Source organism: Paroedura picta, chromosome 12 (genome assembly GCF_049243985.1).
Source record: "Paroedura picta isolate Pp20150507F chromosome 12, Ppicta_v3.0, whole genome shotgun sequence".
Taxonomy (NCBI): domain Eukaryota; kingdom Metazoa; phylum Chordata; class Lepidosauria; order Squamata; family Gekkonidae; genus Paroedura; species Paroedura picta.
The window spans coordinates 50697141-50716843 of NC_135380.1; the positions used below are offsets into that span (position 1 = coordinate 50697141).

At 48.6% G+C, this 19703-nt stretch overlaps 2 protein-coding genes across 21 annotated transcripts in view; one reads left to right on the plus strand and one right to left on the minus strand.

Annotated features, from left to right (window-relative positions):
* DNM1 (dynamin 1) overlaps positions 1-13647 on the plus strand; it is a 200286-nt gene extending 186639 nt beyond the window's left edge. For 5 of the 16 annotated variants that reach the window (XR_013226073.1, XM_077307103.1, XM_077307106.1 and 2 more), the window contains one exon: positions 11700-13647. Coding sequence is in view for 9 of the 16 variants with exons in the window: in XM_077307103.1 (XP_077163218.1) it covers positions 11700-11772 (73 nt within the window). In the remaining 7 variants the exon portion in view is untranslated. Of the gene's footprint in view, positions 1-2802; positions 2871-4394; positions 4432-11699 lie in introns of those variants that run through there. The other 11 variants (XR_013226072.1, XM_077307111.1, XM_077307109.1 and 8 more) reach the window with 6 other exon arrangements.
* A 771-nt stretch (positions 13648-14418) lies between these two features.
* GOLGA2 (golgin A2) overlaps positions 14419-19703 on the minus strand; it is a 47388-nt gene continuing 42103 nt past the window's right edge. For all 5 annotated transcript variants that reach the window (XM_077306697.1, XM_077306698.1, XM_077306699.1 and 2 more), the window contains 4 exons: positions 18596-18698; positions 17726-17832; positions 17354-17525; positions 14419-16388 (listed from right to left, as the gene is read on the minus strand). In XM_077306697.1, coding sequence (XP_077162812.1) covers positions 16141-16388; positions 17354-17525; positions 17726-17832; positions 18596-18698 — 630 coding nt within the window. In that variant the 3' untranslated portion in view covers positions 14419-16140. The remainder of the gene's footprint in view (positions 16389-17353; positions 17526-17725; positions 17833-18595; positions 18699-19703) is intronic.

The window sequence follows — 19703 nt, forward strand, 5'->3', positions numbered from 1 at the left end:
AGGGAACCCCCCACACTACTTGGAACTTGATTTCCAATGATGGATTACTCAGAGTAGAAGTTGATTAATGCTGGTGTGTGATGGAAGCATCCTTCTTTTAAAAGGGTAGGGACTGGATATCTCTCTCTTACAAGGGTATGTAAAGATCGAATTAATCCTGGGCCAGGTCCAATAGTTTGCCCAGCTCACTCCTGGCAATCTTGACTACCGTTGGCTCTTTGGAATACCAGGAAGAGAATTCTGGGTTTGGATCACACCTTTTCTTGGGGCTTCCTGGTCTTTTGTCACTGAGCATTGCTGTGTAGCTGTACCGTGATCTCAAGGTAGGAGCTGGAACGGATAAGTCCCAGAGAGGATGCAAAAGGATATTTTGTTTTAACTGCCAGCTTGTTGGTGTTCAAATGGTCACAGCATCCACCCTGCAGTACTTCTTCCTGCAGAGACCTGTTCACCTGTGCCTGACGGCATCACTTCCCCCATCAGCACCTGTGGTTGTTGGCATGTGCTGCCACCGCTGCTTCTGCTAGTCCTTGCCGGGTCACATTTTTTCACTCTCTTGCGCTCCATTTCTCCCTTTGAAATTTATTGTACTTTGACCTTTTTTGCCCCCCCCTGCCGCTTTTCTTTCTTCTCCCTGCCCTCAGCACTGTACTCTGTTTCCCTGCTTTCCCTCTTCTTCATATGCACAGATTCATTTCTTCATTCGCATTGCCGATATATTCTATATACTGTTAGTCTATTCCATACAGGCTGTAATGAATGAGGTTTTGCTTGTTTCCTTCTCTGCTCCACCCCTCCCAGAACACCTTTTTGCCTTGGGAAAGCCCTTGATGTGGATCTTAAAATGCTTTGGGAGTGATTTCCTGTAGCGCTTTTATAAGAGCCTTTCCACAAAGCGGCAAAGAAGAGGGCCAGATCTGTGTGCATGCCAGCATGGGGTAGTGGTTAAGAATAGCAGCTTCTAATCTGGTGAGCCGGGCTTGATTCCCCGCTCCTCCATGTGCAGCTGGCTGGGTGACTGTTCTGATCAAGCAGTCCTGTCAGAGCTCCCTCAGCCTCACTGACCTCACAGGGTGCCTGTTGTGGGGAGAGGAAAGGGAAGGGGATTGTCAGTTGCTTTGTGACTCCTTTGGGCAGAGAAAAGGAGGGTATAAAAACCTACTCTTCTTCTCCTTTTACTGTAAGGCTTTTGCAGGCCAAGCATTCAGTCAGGGGCTTCTGGCCACACTTCTGCCTCTTGCCCAGACAAAAGACCACGACTGGGGGGAAGCAGGATAGGTTGAGCATAGCTAGACCATCCGGGCAAGTGCCAGCATGGAGGTGCCCCATGGAGAAACACGCTCACCTTGTTCCAGGAAGCCACCAATGATTCTGGTTTAGTACTAAACCAAGAACATCAGAAATTGCTGCATGGATGCAGCCTTCAGGCAAGACAGGCAGACATTCTCACGGTGGCACAAAAATGGCCAGCCTGTTCATTGCTAAACTGTTAGTTAGACTTACCAAACACTGCCTGGACCTTGCAGGGAATACTGCTGCCGGAGAGTTACTTGCTGATGATAGTTCAGCCAAAACTGTTTGCCCTGGAATGCAACTGGCACCCAGTTGTTCTGTAGCTGCTCAGCTGGCTCCACTGCCATTCAGCTGATTCCTTTCCATTGTATGTTTCAGAAGCCCAGTTCATTTATTGGTACACAATACCTTTATTGGCATAAAGCAGATTAGCAAAATGAACAAAGATAGTCAAGATACAACAGTCAATTTAAATTTAAAGACTGAAGACAGAAATTCAGCCGTAATAAAAGTGACATTGCCATCCTTATCACTCAATAAAAATGGGCAGATGAGGTCTTTTGAAGGGTTTCTCCATTTCGGTATAAAATGTATAACGTGCCTTCACTGGACAATGAACCAGGGACAATCCAGCAAGATATGTTGGATGGTTCAGGAGAATTTGATTTACAAGGGCATAGTCTGTTTTCGAAATGGAGAAATACCAAAATGGAGAAACTCAATCATTTTTATTGAGTGATAAGGATGCCGATGTCACTTTTATTATGGCTGAATTTTTGTCTTCAGTCTTTAAATTTAAATTGACTGTTGTATCTTGACTATGTTCATCTTGCTAATCTGCTTTATGCCAGTAAAGATATTGTGTGTGCGTGATTTATCATTTAAAACATTTATCAGTCATCTTTCTTCCTTGCAGTATAAGTAAAACTTGCTGAAAAGCACAATAAAAATAACAATGAGAAAAATCCATAAAGTTACAATTTGAAAACTCCTATTAGTAATAGAAGTTAAATCAATCTGAATTCAGTCCTAAATAAAACTGTCCCCTGAAGATGGACAATGAGGGGGCCAGACACACTTCCGTGAGAAAGCTGCCACAGGAAAGGCCCCGTCTTGTGCGCTCCTCAAATGGGCCTCTTCAAATGGGGAGCAGTCAGGAGGGCATCTCCGTGCCATCTTAGTTCCTGGGCAGAAACTTATAAGACAGTCCTTCAGCTTGAGCATAGGGACTCTCTCTCTCTCTCTCTCTCTCCCCCCCCCCCCTTCATCCCCAACTCCTCCATTCCGCCGGTTGTGCTCACTCTCCTTCCTCGAGAAGGCCCCTCCTCCATTTACAAATGGCCCCCGATGGCAACTCTTTTTTGTTCTGTCATCTCTTGTATATAGAATAAGAATAGTTCACACTCGGCAGTGAGGCCTGAGACCTCTCGCCACAAGTGAACAAGCAGCCATCTTCATCATTGCTGTTTGTTTTCTTTACTTCTTCTTCTTCTTCCTTTTTTTTTTAAGATCTGGCTTTTCTGGTGGAGAATACTGAATGAGGCCCAAGTCTGAAAGGAAGCATGTCAGCCTTTGAGGTGTGTGCGTGTGTGTGTATACAAAGTTGTGGGCATAACCAGCCTTTTATATGCTTTGAATTTCTCTGTGCGTATGAGCCTGTGTGCAGGAACATAAGCCGTGCATCTTGTTTTGTGGAGATGGGGTATCTCGGGCTACACCAATAATTCCCAGGAGCCTTGCAGACACATGCCCGCTGGCGGAGAGCTGAGTGCGTACATGACTGCAGGATTGTGGCCCGTCTGCACTGGTTGGCGGCTGCATTTCCAACGGGAACTGTAAAGGAGTGGGGGCTGTGGCCTCGGCTGACTTAGTAAGCTGCAGCTTTGCTTAGGATTTCACTTCCAGCGTCTCTGAACTGTTTGCACGAGAAACTCGTAAGCCAAAGTGGGTGTGTGTGAAGTGCTGTCAAGCTGCATCCAGGTCCCACGGATCCGATAGGGTTTTCGACGGCACTGCGTGCCTTGGGCCATGACCCTGGATGGGGTCCCACCCGAGTGCTAACCAGGACCCACCCTGCAGCTTCCAAGATCTGGCAGGATCAGGCTAGCCTGGGCCATGCAGGTCAGGGTTATAAGCCAAAGAATAGCAATGTTGTACGTGTTGGCTGCTTAAATAAATTAAAACGTCTTGGTTACTTGTCATGTTTAGGAGCCAGAAGGAGGTGCCCCCATCCTCAATCTCTCAAAAATTTAAATGCCTTTTCCAAACTGCTGTTGCAGCCTGAGTCATCTCCGAAGGCATTTAAAGGGATTGCAGTCCCTGTAAATGCCTCCTTCAAGCTGAGCTCACTCTGAAGGTATTTAAAGGGACTGACAATTCGTTAAATATACTTCCACTGCGACTATCCAATAGCAAAAGAAATCTGTCTGAGCTAATACTCAAAAAATACCAGTCAGATATTTTTTGGGTATTTTTTCAGCGCACCCCTAGTCCCCATAGGAAGCGACTTGACATAATTTAACACACGCACAAGCCTTCCTAGAGGCCCCATCATTGCAGAATGGGGCACAATGTGGTGAGGCAGGTGAGGGAGTATTTAATCCTGAATTAAGTAGGGGTTGGGCAGACACCTTCACAGGAGCAAGAGCTGGATCCTTTGAGCAGTTACTGCAAAAATGAAAGTTTCCTAGGTAATGAAATGGATTTTTAGTGTCCCTTTGTGTGTCTGCACCTTCAAAGTACCTGTGCCTATGTGCTTTTGGGGAACTGAATGTCTAGACTCCTATATACCTGTTGCTGGATTGACATCTTTGTGCCTGAGACGTGAGTGTGCAGGGGTGTTGTATGTATGTGAGAGATACACTGGTGCAGGTGTGGCTTTGTACATCTTACAGTCCAGCCTATGTTGTAAATGTGAACTGAGGCTGTAGGGACTTGTGCGTGCTCGTGTGGCTGTGGTTGCAAATGCCGATCTGCATTGCGTGCGCGTGCATGTTTACGTCAGTCGTTTGCAAAGGCAAGGACGTGAGTGTCCCAAACCGTCTGTGTGGCTCTGCCTCAAATTGTCTGAACAGCCATGTTGCTCTCGTGTTGTCTTTCAGAATCACTATCAGTGACCCTTGAGGACTGGCAGCCACGGTACGTTCTTCACTCTCAGTCACCCTGCCCCCAGCTTTGGTGATGCATGAACTGGTGTTAGTGTTATCCCTCCCCTTCCATTCCCATCTCCTCTCCCCCATTCTGCCACTCGCCTCTCTTTGAGAACTCTGATACCACACCGTGAATGTCTTTGTCTTGGCAGCCAAATCCTGCAGATTCCCTGTCTGCTAGAGAGTCATAGTCAAAATGTAGTAAACCTTTAAATTGCAATTTCTTTTAATTAGATTTTAAATTCTAGTATGACAGGGCAGCAATTAGATACCACAGAACTGGGTGGTGGGCACTAGGAATGGGCACAAACTTGTTCACAACCTCAAATGTGTCACAAATTTGACCGATTTGTGCTGCCCAAAAGCAGGTTTGGAGGAAGGATCCCCTTCTGAACATTTCACAGACATTTTCAGGTTGGGTTCAGGCCATTTAAACCTAGCGGCTGAGCAAGTCTTAGTTTTAACTGGCTCTGAGCCCCTTAGCTGTTAATTTTTAATGTCGCTGAGTCATTTAAACTGCCTGTTTTGCTCCCCCTCATTTCAAGGTGGGAAGAGGAAAACTAGCTGCTCAAATGTCTGCTACGCCTGCCAACTGTTTCAGGTGTGCACACCCCACTGTAGGACTGAAAGGCTGCAGGTCATTTCAGGCTGACAGCATGGTCACAGTACCCTTTCTCAGCCTCCCCTCCCTCACAGGGTGTCTGTTGTGGGGAGAGGAAAGGGGAGAGGAAAGGGAAGGCGATTGGAAGCCGCTTTGAGACTCCTTCGGGTAGAGAAAAGCGGCTTATAAGAACCAACTCATCCTCTTTTTTACTTGGAGGGGGGGGGGAGTGCAATTCCTGAAGTGGCAGCAAGCCATTTCAGGGATTGATTTATCTTCCCCTTACTTCCCTCCAAAGGGCAGGAAGCAAATCTGCACCTCGGTGTCAGCCTGAAAGGGCTGCAAGAGATTTCAGTGTGCCGGTTTGCTGCGAACTGGGGCTGAAATCACTTGCAGTCATCGATTTCACTCTCTCTCACTTCCAAGCAGGAGGGAGCAAAATTGATCGCTGAAATGTCTGCAAACCATTTAAGCCTCTCGTTTTGCTTCCTCTTGCTTCTTAGCCAGGAAAAGAGAAACAGACTGGCCCAGGATGCACCACTTCGTTGGGGGAGGGGGGTTGGGTTGTCCGGGTTCAGGAACAGCCTGAAATTGTCCATTTCCTCCCATCCCTCGTGGGCAGCACATCAGAGAGAGAGAGAGAGAGAGAGAGAGAGAGAGAGAGGGGGGGGGGGGGGAAGCATCCCTGCAGGGAACTGGACATAGTTCAAAATCTTTTTCCTTAATCTGCTCCCCTAAATGTATGAATCTAACCTAGATATGCTGTTGACGCTTGTTTTGTTGACGTGACTAAATTATTATTCCAGATTTGGATCCTTCTAGTTAGTCGACTAACCGCTTAACGTGGCTTAATGTGAACTGGCCCTCAGTGGTGCACTGATGTTGCCGTCCCTGGACTCCAGCCAGTGGAGGTTCTGTTGGATTTGTTTCTAGAGAGATCATTCCATTGCTCCTCTCTTGCAGCAAACAAAGCAGAAGTCCAGGGGCACTTTCAAGACTAACAATATTTACCCCATGAAGAGAGATTCAGGTGTTCAGCCGTGTTGGTCTGAAGCAGCAGATCAAAGTCTGAGTCCAGTTTTGACACCCGTAAGAGCAACCAAGTCTTCTTCAGGGTCTACGCTTTCATGTGCAGGCACGCTTCGCCCCGGGAGCTTTGTTGGTCTTAATGGTGCCGCCTCACTCAAACTTCCTTCCTTCTAATATTTATCCCAGTCTGAGCTTTCAGGCAACAGCAGCCAGTCTCATGAAAGCTCATATTGGAATAGATCGTGCCCCTGGACTAGGTTTTTGGTTTCCTAAATATCGTAATCCTCCATTTAAAACATTATGGATTTGCTGAAGTGCTTTCACACCCAAGGGGGGAACTTAGCTGTTTACATCCCCCATTATGTTTATTTAAATGATTAAATTTAAAGCTGTTGCATCTGTAAATACAACGGGCGCTAGCACCCCCTTTCCGCTGCCCCCCACCCCCACCCCCACTGAGCAGCCCTTCTGCCAGCCTTCCCCCCTGGCCTGAGAAGGCCAGCCGTGGTCTCCCCAAGCCTCAGGGGGGAGGCATGGAGTTCCCTCCAGGACTGCCCCCTGCCCCCCAAACACCCACTGAGCCTTGCAGAGGCCACGGCTGGCCTTTTCAGGGAAGGGGCGACAGAAACCCCGGTCCCTCCTCCTACCAGCCCTCCCCCCCCCGCCCCAAAAAGGCCTGCTGTGGCCTCTCCAAGGCTCAGTGGGTGTTTTCAGGTGGGGGGGCATGGAGTTTCCTCCCAGGACTTCCCCCAGTCCCGGAAATGCATGCTGAGCCATGGAGAGGCCTTTGTGGGACAAGGGGGAGCGGTGGCGGAAACCCTCCCGCCAGACTGAAAAGGCCTGCCTTGGCCTCTCCATGGGAAGAGCCTCTGATCGACACTCATTGGGGAAGTGCCCTCTCCCTATTGAGGATCTATCAGAGGCTTGGCACATTGTTGGGTTGTATGCGCACTCAATTATATATATATATATAGAAATAAGCTTCTGTGTGCATGCATGTTATATCTGAAGAAGTGTGCAGACATGCAAAGCTTGTACTGTGAGTAAATGTTTGCTGGTCTTAAAGAAGCCACGGGACTCCAACCTGGTTCTTCTGCTTCAGACCAACACAGCTGCCCCCCTGGATCCATGTTAAGGGCCCTTAATAATTTTTAAATGGTAGCCCTTTTAAGGGTAGATTTACTTTTCATGTTCTTTCTGCTGCTTTGTAATTCACACGATCTGTCTGGCTCATGCCAATGGAGAGAAGGCAGCTTGCATTGACTTCGCAGAAAGAGGCCAGTGAGAGTGGGACCGTATTGGAAGTTGCTGGCCAGATGGCTTATAAGAATCAAAGAGCTGGGGGGCCAAACAGGCCCCCCTGTTCAGTTCCTCACTGATGGCAGGACAATCTCCACAAAAACCATTCCCGTCTCAGCGGGCGAGCAACAGACAGCTGCAGGGTTGTAGCCGGCTTCCCGGTGGGGCCTGAAGGTCCCCTGAAATGACAACTGATCTCCTGCTGATAAGGGATCCTTTCCCTGGGGAAGGCGGCTGCTTTGGAGGGAAGACTGCATGGCGTTATATCCTGCTGAGTCCCTGCCCTCTCCAAACTGTGTCCTGATGGGAAACTCTTGCCGAGTCCTCAGCGTGGCCGTCAGGGAGACCCTGGGCAATAGCCATCTGTTGAATCTTCTCAAGGGAAATGTTTCTAACGGTGTCCGTCTGTTCTGCAAGATCCCACCTCAGATGTGATCCCCCCAAAGGAGCAGAAGGGAAACCACCAGACTGTTGGGCAGGTGGGAGAACTTACGTTTCTCCTTTCACAAATAGCCCTGAGGCCACTGCTCAGCCTAGCTGGGCTCTGGAACGGGGCAGAAGTTTAGCTGGTGAAAAAACAGGCTCAAAAAGGCATTTGCCGAAGGCATGGAAGAGGCCCAGCGCTCGTTCCTCATCCTTGCCTGTATGCATGACCCCTTCTCTCCAGTTCTATTCTGGACTCCCCCCTGGAAAAAAAATAACCCAAAGCCTCCAATGGGCATTTGGGGGTCAGTCAGGGGAATGGCTGAGTGCTCGATCTGGCCCCTTGCTTCTTTTCCTTACATGATCTTTTGTCCTTGCATTCATATTTCCATGTCAAAGGCAGGTTGAAACATATGCACTTGTCAGGGAGCTGCACAGTTGTACTTCCAGGTGATTTGGGTTGCATGGATAGTTGGTCACATCAGAGTATTGTCTACAGGCTCCCCTCACTAGGAGCCGACGGACAAGCTACTACTCTGGGTGACCAACATCCTATCGCACCCCTTTCACTGCTGGGCTTTCTGCAGTGGATTTTCTTTCTCCTCCCATCACTGCAAGAGAGCTTTCCCATCCTTGGCTAGCATTCTCTGTCTCTCTCCCTCTCTTTTTCTCTCCCTCACTCTTCTTCTCTGTTCCTGAAGGTTGTGGCCGTGGACAGATGATGTTACAATTACTATTCTATCTATCAGTTCTGAACAGCTGTATGAGCCACAACAATTGAGAGGAGGTTGGCTGTGGCCAGAGTGACTGCTTCTCTCTCAGAAGCTAGGTCAGCTGAGCAGGGGGTGGCCCGGAAGGCAAAGAGGGGTAATCAGCCCGTTTCCGCACCCCAGATAGATACAGCCATCAAGTAGGATATCATCTAGTCTTTATTTTCTCACTTTCTCCACACATGGTTGCTTTACCTAGCGGCTGCCGGTAACTGCTGAGGGTAATGCTTTTAGACGTTCATGAATACTTCTGCCTAGAATTAAACTTTGTTGGCCTTAAAGGTACCATTGGACAGAAACCCTGTTTTATTGTTTCAGTTGCACAGGATTATCAACCTGCATCTGTATTTTGGAACAGTTAGATCTTTCACATAATCTGGTATCTTTGGGGGGTGTGGGGTGGAATTCCAACTGACCCTGAGGAGCAGGTATGTCTGGACCGCAGAGCAGTGTGCCAGTGGATTTGCTTTATCACCAGAGAAGGTGAGATGTCCTGTCTCAACTTATTGGTCAAGTAAGGCAGAGAGAGAGAGAGACAACAAAAGATGGAACTAGGCAATAAGTATAAGAATGTTATACAGACTCCCTTGTCTTCTGCTAAAAACATTTTTTTCTGATTCTGTGATGCAGATCTTATGGATAGTGGCACACCATTTTTAGATTTGCCGACTGTATTTATGTTTTCATGGACAGAAGAACATAAGATAAGCCCTGTTGGATCAGGCCAATGGCCCATCCAGTCTAACACTCTGTGTCACTCTGTGCAGCCAAAACCTAGGGGCTGTCAGGAGGTCCACCAGCGGGGCCAGAAATGTGCCCCCCCCCCCAAGCACCAACAACAGTGAGCATCACTGCTCAAGACAGAGTGTTCTCTGCCTTATGGCTAATCTCCAGATGTTTCTCCTGTCCCTCCTTGAAGCTGTCTGTGCCTGTAGTCACCACCACTTCCTGAGGCAGGGAATTCCACGTGTACATTACTCTTTGGGTAAAGAATATAACTTATATGATTCAAAGCCATTCAGGGTGGCTGTTTTAAAAGAAAGGAGAATCGCATGGGAGGAAAGGAATGGGGAGGATTTGTGTTCCTCCCAACATGACAGCTACAATTTTAGTTCTGCTTTTGAAAGTAGGACCCTCAAAAACTGCAGTGCTGCAGTACAGTGTTGTGTGTGGACCTTTACCAAAGAAACAAAAAGGTGTGTCAAGATGGCAAACCTTGGGAACTGGTACAACATTGGGAACTATTGAACAGTGCTTTATCGAAGTGAATGTGAAATGTTGAAAGCCCCTTTTTTAATAAGCAAGGTCCAGAGGTGGTAGCTATCTCCGGAGCAGTCCACCCAAATCGGTAGCTTTGACTGTACAAGACATTGAATTAGGGGAGGCCAATGGTAAAAAGGTGGGTGTGGAACTCCGCTGCATTGTTCTGTGTCATCCCCAGGTGGGCCTGGATCCGCCTTCTACCTTGTGGTGAAACTGCATGTCGCAGCTCAGTGGGCTATAAGGTGGTCATCCATTGCAGTCGTTGTTCAGCAGTGTTGCTTCTGGGGGTGTCATCTCTCTCTCGCTCCCAACCTGCCCAGTGCCCAGAAGCTCCAATGTGGCTGCATGAGGGTTTCTCTAACAGTCCTCTTGGAGCAGATCTTTTTGAGGCGGTTTGGTTGTTGCCCCTGCTTCCTTCTGGGACTTGCTGTTAGGAAACGCGGCCTGCCCAGAGCCTGGATCCCAAAACACAGCGAGGAAATCAGTAATACGAAAGCAGAGAGCAAGGAGGTCAGTCAATGCCTACCAGTCACGTGAGTGGGGGTTACAAAGGCAACTCTTATTGCTGTGATCACCTTGTTGTTTCCCTCCCATGAGCACCTACTAAGCAAATTGAGATTGTTGTAGTTCAGGAATTTGGCTGTAGGGCTGGAATGGGGCAGATAAATTCCATTTCTCACGTGCAGGCCCTCTGGAAAGGAAAGGGAAGTGCAGATAGCTGTGCTGTTTCAATTGCTTGCTCAGTCTACAAAAATTCTACAGACATGAATGAGCAGTCCGGACACTTGTTAGCAAAGCTGTGCCCTTTACGGCTGATGCCAACTTTAGCTACGTTAAAGTGACATTGTTTTGATCAAGTTTAATTCCATCTTAAATAGACCCTTACCCCGCTGTTCTTCTCAGTGGGAAGACAAGCCATTCACAACACTGCTCTCCCTTCCCATTTGATCCTGAGAGGTAGGAGAACCTGGGAGGGAAAGAGAGCGAGAGCTTCCATGGCAGAGTGGAGATTGCAGCTTGAGTCTCCCAGATCCTAGTTAGATGCTCTAAGCCAGGGGTGGCCAAATGGTGGCTCTCCCGATGTCGATGGACTATACAATTCCCGTGAGACCCTGCCAGCAGCTTGCTCATGGGAACTGTAGTCCATGGACATCTGGAAAGCCCCCATGTGGCCACCCCTGCTCTAAGCAGTACACCACACCAGCTTGGGTTTGCGACTAAAAAATGGGTCACCTGGCCCCTTCTGGGGGGGTCCACAGGTTGGTTGCCGCTTCTGTGGTCGCGGTGGCCACAAGCAGCGGCAGAGGAGCCATGGCAATGGCTGCCTCCATGCCACCTGACTGCTGTGCACCTGCGTGTGCATTCATGCTCGCATGCGCACTCTGCCTGTGCGCACACCAACCCCGCCGGCGCAGTTGGGTCGCCAACTCAGAGCGGGTGAGAATCGCTGCTGTAGGCCAAGCTGAACTCCGCTAGAGCCCCTTCTCGACCGCTGCTTAGACGCCAGGGCAAGCCGCGCCAGCTCCAGCCTAGCCAGGCATTTCTGAAACAGCCCTCCCAGAGGACCCCCTCTCATCCTGTGTGCCATAGCCCTTTCCACTCGCTTGGTGCTGTAGCATCACCGTTGTTGTGCTCCATGCTTCTCAGCACTCAGCCAGCCACCAGCACCAACCTCCGAGCAAATTCGTCAATGAGAGATCCCGGAAATCCAGTAAATCTGCCACATGGCTTTTTACAAAAAGGATATCTTAAAAAATGGGTCAAGGTGCTGGCTCAGATGACGTGGAGAAGCATGCAGGATTGTGAATGGCCACCATGCTAACTTCAGTGTGTCTGTTCTCTTCTCGCCTTTCTCTCTCTCTGCTCCCACAGCCGGAAGGGCCCCGCCTCACCTACGCGACCCACCATAATCCGACCAGCTGAGCCGTCCCTCTTAGATTTATAACCTGAGGCCTGTAGACAGCTGGCAACAAGCACCGCCTCCATCCATCCACGGCTCCCCTGCCCCAGCCACCTCCGTGCCCCTCCCCTCCCTGTTGTTAAAATGCTCGTTAGTGATTGAGCACTTTGTCTTCTCGTGCGTCCTGTATTGCTTCGTGAGTGTAGAATAGCCCTAGTCCAGTGGCATGGGGACTTGGAAAGACATGAGCTCTTCGGAGCATTACCTTACAGAAGCATCGCCGTGCGCCAAAGTGGCAGCTGCCGTCAACCAGTCACTCAGGCTGTCCCGGTCTGGCGTGCGCACGCACCGTGTCCTGCCTGCGTTGGTTAGCTGTAGCATCTAGTGCGTATCAGTAGCAGTTTTTTCCCTCCGTAGTTGAGAAGAAACAAATCTCTGGGCAAGGAAACCTACTGTAATGAAAAATGTTCTTGGTAGCCGAGGTCAAACGCCTGGCGCAGTTTAAAGTGCAAAATTTCCGGAACCGTGATCGCCCCTCCTTCGTCCAAGAGCGCAATAATGCCATTGGGGAGGGATTATGAAAAGACCTAGATCTTTGCCATCACCTTGGAGCACAAAGAACCGGTACCATAGGCTGTCCGTGGCTAAGAGCTGCTTGCTGCTAGACCACTTAGAACTGACTTTTCACAAACCAGGAGAAAGAGGGAGAAGCACTAGCCGAATTTTGCAATACTTCCTCTTTGGCAAAAAAACCCGGACAAGCTAATATTTCCCAGGAATGTCTGCTGTGTGAAACACTTGATTGCCACCACCCTTGCTTTAGAAGACGGGAGGAAAGCACCCTGGGCATTTGGCGTCTTGATATCCTGGTGGTTCTACTATTTATTTACTACTTGCATGCAACTGGTACATATATATGTATGGGGGGGGAAATGTCACTGTGATCACTGATTCATCCTTTTAACTGGATTCTTTATGTATACGCTGAGGAGTAAATGCAACTACAATGAAAGAACTCGACATGTGCTGACCCTTGTCCCAAACCAAGTTGAACCATTCTTTCTGTAAGTCTCTGAGTCAACTCCACGGGCAATTTAAGTTCTTTTCTCCTGGTGCTGTTGCTTTTGATTTCTGTTGGATAACCCTTTCTATGCCACGTTCTGATGGGAGTTCCTTTCCATATTTTTAACTGTTGTTTTGTTTTTCTTTTTTTGTCTTGCTCCCTCTCTCTTCCTTTGTTGTTTTTATTTTGTGTGTTCTTGTCTCTTTCTTTACATTCCAGCCGCCCTGGCAAAGCCAGCCCCTCCCGCCCGGAGAGTCCAAAGCCACCCTTTGACATGTAACCCTGCTCCCTCTGAGATCCATCCTTTACCTGCCTCTTAGCTGTTCTGTCCTGGAATGGTCCGACGCACAGCTTAAACACACAGCTTTGTTCTGTCGTAGCTTGTGGCTTGCACGTATCAGACGTGACGCTAGTGAAACTGGTTTTTCCTCCCTCCCAGTTGCTTTAACGGAATAAAAATGAGTTATATTGTAGTAACGAGAAACATATCTTTACTGTTATATAAATATCTATAAATATATATATATATAAAGATCTAAATCTATATGGTGTCCGGAAGTTTTAAAAGCCTTTAATGCTTCTGATGCTGATTTTAGCAAAGACTTGATTAGGAAGAACCTGTATACGTACACCTGTGCACCCAACCAAGCCTCTGCAGCAAACCTGAAGATTGATTCTCTGCTGCATGGAGTTGGGTTATTTCATTGCCCCCCAATTGTGGGTGAATCTTCGCAGTGCTGGTGGTACCTGTGATGCTGTCTGTGATCTGTCCACTCTTGTTCACTTGCTGAAAGAAACTATCATTTCTGTACAATGGAGGACTCCATGACTAGAAATAAAAAGTATCTCACTCTGTGCTTCCAGACTCTTCTATTCAATGCTTTTCTGGTACTGCACCAAGGAATTCTCACGTTCTGAATTGCCTGTGCTGCTGGAGTGGTGCTAAACAGTACGGGGTGTAAGGAGAAGTAATGGCCGGGGGGGGGGGGCAGAGTTCTGTTTTACACACACAGGTTCTCCATATAGAGCAGGGGTAGTCATTCGCTGGCAGGGGCTCCTGGGAATTGTAGTCCATGGACATTTGGAGGGCCGCAGTTTGACTACCCCTGATATAGAGTCTTTAAAAAGTGACGTGCTGCATTCCACTAAAACTACTCATAACCGCAGCATTGTAACTGCAGTTCCAGCAATGGGTTCAGGCAGCTTTTAAGCCCAGGCGGATTCCATGGACCATTTCTCTCCTCTGTTTTTCGCCAAGAGATGACTTGGCCGGCAACACCTAGTTGCAACTGTTTTGTGAATGGCTCGTTCATCAAGAGTGGGCCCAGCCAAAGTTTTCACAACCCCTTGAGGGCTTTTGATTACAGACAGCACGATGTCCAGATTGGGACGATGCCCAGGGCTGCTTAGACAAGGTGCCTTTTTCCTGAGACTTCAGTGCTTGAAAAAGCACAGAGGTGAACAGACTGAAACAGGTCCCCAAAGTAACCAACACACAACAGAGAAAACATGTTTCTCCAACGTTGTCCCTATGGAAAAAGTAATGAAGAACTGTGCATGAGCGATCACAATGAATTGTTAATGGGAACAAAAGGCCCTTCAGAACATGAGGGACAAAACCGAGCGTGTTAGATGGAACAGGTTTATTCAGAAAGAACAGATTTATAACAGGATTAAATTATTTCTGCAGTAGAATGCAAGGTTTCTCTGATAATCTTTTTTCCTTTCACATTCCTGGAAACCAGACACCCAATAAATATTTAATAAGGTTCCATATTAAATCACATTCCTGTCCCTGCCCCACTGTCTGAAGTTAGGTCATTTTTATCATACAACATTACGAGTAACCTTCCAGCAACCGGAAACGCTGCCAAAGGGTTTGTCTTCTCTTTATTCAAGGTATATACAAAATGTTACACAGATACACTATGTACACACTAACTCGTGCAAACGGGAGCCCCAACACAACACACTGAGCAGTAACACTGTCCACCGCAGGGCTCTTGTCAATCTCATTACTGTCTCCTCTATCAAGCTCTCTGAAGCCTGGAAGAATGCAGTGATTTAGTCTACATCTCATTCTGCTAGACCACGGACGGGGGGGAGAGATTTTTAAAAAAACTTCTCCATGTGCTTTTTGGTTCTGGATGGATGGGCTGACCAAACCGTAAGAATCAATCACATCAGCACACCTTAGAGCAGGGCAACCAAACTATGGCCCTCCAGATGTCCATGGCCTACAGTTAGCATGCTGGCAGGGGCTCATGGCAATTGTAGTACATGGACATCTGGAGAGTCACAATTGGGCAACCCCTGCCTTAGAGGGAAACGTGAAGTACAAGTATCATTCAATACCCCTTTTTCCTCTGGGCAGAACCACCCTGACAGACTGGTCTACTCCCTGTAGCACCTACGTGCAAATGTACAGATATGCACCCATCTCTGGTAGCTGGTCGAAGGTAATGTTTGGTGCAAGTTCTTGAGTCTGCCCCTCCCATGTGTACACTCTTCCTGCCTTTTTTCACTGAACAGCAACTGTGCACGTGCTGCATCCCTTCATGCTCCTACACAGATGTCCTCTGCCTTGTCTTGTACCAAAGTCTAACAGAAAAAACAATTCCTCTCAAGACCCCTGGCTCAATTTCCGTGCAGGATGAAAGGCCCATGGAGGGGAAGCTGAAATCCCAGAAGTCTTATCACAAAAGCCGTTTAAAAACTCAGGGATTGGCTTTTTACCAGGATTCCCCATATGTTTTAAAAATAAATACAAATCAACAAAAAGATGGCAAAATATGCAACCCCGAAAAGTGCAGGCCAAGTTTTCTCAGTCCCCCCATTAATGCACACCCATGAATTGAAAGCCCACGCACCCCATAGGAGCTCACAGGGAAGGCAGCCCACTCAGCTGCGCAGCCTGTTTTAACTAGAACAAAACAAAAATGTTTTGGGTAGAGCTTGTCTAGATAGCCAGCTAACCAACCCGCTACTGAGAGGACCAGATGCAGGTAGACGGCAGGATCGATGCAGGAAAGCAGACCGGGCCAAGATCCATGGTGAGACAAGCAGTCAATCCAAATCCAGACCATCCAGATGCAGAATAAATTAGTGGGACGATGATGGGCATATGGCTATTGTGACTGACACGTAACCTAGAGTCGTCGGCTAAGAGAAAGACTGGCTTGCAAGGAGCCAAAACCAGGAAATCCAAGCGCCCTCCTGAGCTTCACATGCCGGCAGCACACGATCCGTTTAGGGACAGTGAAGGGGTGGTACGAGGCAGAGGTGGGCAGGGCAGAAACGCTGGGACACGCAGCCCCTTGGCAAGCTCTGTGCCAAGTTTAGGAGGCAAATTAAACCACCATGATCTTGACTTCATCATTCTCGTCAGCCCGGTAGAAGAAGGGAATGCAGGGGTTCTCCAAGAGGGAGCCCAACCTCTCTCGGGGGTTTTGAATTTCATGCAGAAGCTGCATGATCTGTTTGGCAGTGGGGTCATGAGGAGCAGGCGGAGGCCCTTGACCATCCGTGTGAAACGGACTGGATGCAGGAACCGCTGACTCCTGTTCTGGCTCATCTGTCAAACTCACTTCCCGCAGTCCTAGAAGCCAAAAGGAAAGAAAGATGATCCTTAACTTCTAGAAGAACGAAATTCCAGTTTCAATTATGAATGTAAAGCTTTTCTGTGCTCCCACAAACAGCCAGAGCATAAACAGCAAAGACATATTGTTGTAAGACTGAAAAACACTCATTAAATAAGACTGTCAGGAGCACAGCAAAAACATTAAACACTTATTTAAATTCCAAAAGCACAGGTAACCTTTGTGAAAATGGATAAAGGAAGACACCTTTCAGAATCCGAATCACACAGAGACCACTGGAAGAGACCACAAAGGACCACCCAGTCCAGCCCCCCCCCCTTCTCACGGACTTCAGAATCACATGCACCTGACAGGTGCTCATCCGACCTCCACTTAAAAGACCTCACTTAAAAGGTGCTCATCCGACCTCCACTTAAAAGACCTCCAGTGAGGCAGTAAATTCCTCCACAAACAGCTCTCACCATCTGAAACTGCTTTCTGATATTTTAAGAGGAATCCACTGCTCGTCTCTAAAGCTGCAGCAGAGAAGTTGGCCTCCTCCCTTTTACGCAGTTAAAATGCCTTCTCCCTTCACTGGGCAGGATATTCCACAGCTGAGGAGCCGCCACACTGAACGTCTTCCTGTGATGCCATTACTAGGACAAGAATGAACCGGAGAATTCCAGTTCGGTTTGTGGCAAGCATCACGGTTTGGCTGGAGGGTCTCTGCTCAGCCTGTGGCCCTTCCTTCAGTCTCCGTGCTCACTGGTCCTTCACTGCTCTAGCAGTTTACTCATGGTCTGCTTCATGGGGTTCTATAAGCCCTGTTGTCTGTCTGTGGACTGTTATCAGCCGTGGAATCCCCCCCCCATCGATTTCTTGCCCCCAGGGATTGTGAGAAGAGGAACCCCATCATATCAGAGGAGTGCCCTCCCCCACTTTCCATTCTACAGGAGGAGCCTCAACAGAGAAATGGCCGCCTCACCTTCACTATCCGCAGCGTCCAACTCAAGGCGCCTCTGCAGAGTGATGGCCGCCTCACTCCCTGGGCCAGGCGTTGACTCCAGGCTCTGAGCTACAGTCACGTACTTGGCGTACCAGTCATTCCTCTCACCCACCAATCGCATCACCAGTTCTTGGAGCTCCATTAGCTTCATCTGCAGCAGAGGAACACAATGGGGAAGAACGGGACCGTCAGTGCCCACTTGGCCCAAGGTCTGCAGAGGATGCCTGTCTGGCAGTAGCCCCCCCCAAGGCTGCAGGCAGAGAAGGGTCTTCCCCAGCATGAGACACCAGAGACCTTGTGTTCACCGGAGGGTCCAAGATTCGGGCCTGGGACCTTACACATTTTGCTTACCTTCATCTCCTCTTTGTCCTGAGCCAGTCTGCTGATATACTCCTCTTTCTCCCGGTGGCGCTGCTTTAGAATAGCCCTTTGACTCTGATACAAAGCAATATATTCACCTGGAAGACAGGAATGAAATGTGAGGCAATGCATAGTTAACAGGAGGGTGGCACTGAAATCAGACGTGTTTGCCCTTGTAGTTTCAAATTTGTATCAGCAAACCACATTCAGGATTTTCTAACAAAATCCAAAGGCTTCTCTCTGAGAAGAGGCAGCTTCATACACCACTGGGCCAAATCGTGCAACATCTAATCCTTAGTTCTGACTAGAAAATGCCAGGCATAGCTCTGGAATTCTGCAAGCGTGGACACATATCCTGCAGCCGGGGAAATTTCAGTAATTTTCTTCTATGCAGGCTTCGTTCCGGAGAAACCCAGAGGGAAAGGCTGTGCAGGGGGAGCAAACATCAGCCTGGCACTGTTTTAAAACTGGCTCGAAGCTGGCCTGTCAGGAGAGAGGCAGAGAGAACAAGAAGGGGCAGCAATCTTGCTCTTGACTACTTGAGTCCTCTTGGTCCACTCACGGCCTGTTTTTCCCTTTGTAACCATGAGGACTAAAATACCAAGCATTTTTACGAATATTTTTAGGACTTTAAAAGCAGCAATCTTCAGAATGGTAGAAGAGCTTATTGTGTTGATCTAGAGCACGGGGGGGGGGGCACAACTATGGGTCTCCAGGTGTCCATAGACTACAATTCCCATGAGCTCCTGCCAGTTCGGCCACCCCTGATCTAAAGTCTGATAAAGTGTAGCATTACTGGATCCATGCAGGGCCCTCCTTGCAGTTGAATAGGATGCAGTTCAAGCCCTGGATTCATCTCACCTATGGTGTCTGTTTCTCCAGATAACTGGATGCACCGGTGTTCCAGCTCGTCCACTCGGTCCTTCAGCTCTACCTTCTCGCGCATCAACTCTGTGAAACGGGACTAAAGCACAGTAACTATGAGCCCCTGGAGTTATTATGGGGAAGGAAACACAAGGGAAGCAGATCCTCCTGCACGGTTGCTTGCACTGCTTCTGGCACGGCAGACACAGAAAAGGGTAGCCCCTAGCCACGCCGCAGGAAGAAAAGTCCTTTTGCTTCTCTTCTTTTGGAAATGGCAGAAGCCACCTGCTTAAGCGGGCCTGGGAGCTCTCTCCACTGCTTTCCACGGGGAGACATTGGCAAACTCCCCCAAGTTCTAAGACTTCAGGCAAATCCACACATTTCTTTCTGCCTGCACAACTCTCTCAACAATTCTCAACATGGATTCTGCAAAAAATCTTCCTCTCCAAAGCTTAGCCAATGTCTTCACACCACCCAAGGGCAGTTACTGAACCATTTGCCCGTCAAACTGCTATGTTGCTTCACCCTGCCTGCCAAAGGTTTCTGACTGTAAAATAGCAAATCGGATGGGTCCCTCAAAAGTTGGGCATCATTTATTTATCGTATGGATGGTGCGTCTGTAGTACAGCCAGGAGGGGCTAGGAAAGCCTAGCAGCCAGGCAAGAGACTGTGGGGAGGTGGTTTGCCACTGTCTGCTTCCAGGTCATGACCTTACAAATCTCCCATCCAAATACTCAACAGGGTTGACCCTGCTTAGCCTAGGAGAGCTGATGGGATCAGGTGTGCCTGGGCTGCCCTGGTCAAGTCAGGGGATGCTGGAAGCCAACTCACTGCATCTTGGGCAAAGCAGGGAAACAGCATGGCAGATAGTCCCACCTTGCTGAGCTTACAGGCGCTTTAGGGAGTCTGAGAACATCAAAATGGCTGCCATGGTGTCTGTGGGCCAATCACAAAATGGTGGAAGGCTCCAGGCCAACTGCTTTCCTGTGATCAAGACCTTCCTGAGTGAGCCCTCCCACCAGACCCAAAGTCAGGCTCTTCTGAAGCACATCCTGCTCCAATGAGGGGGAGGAAAGCTAGAATTAACTTGCTCTGGGGAAGAGAT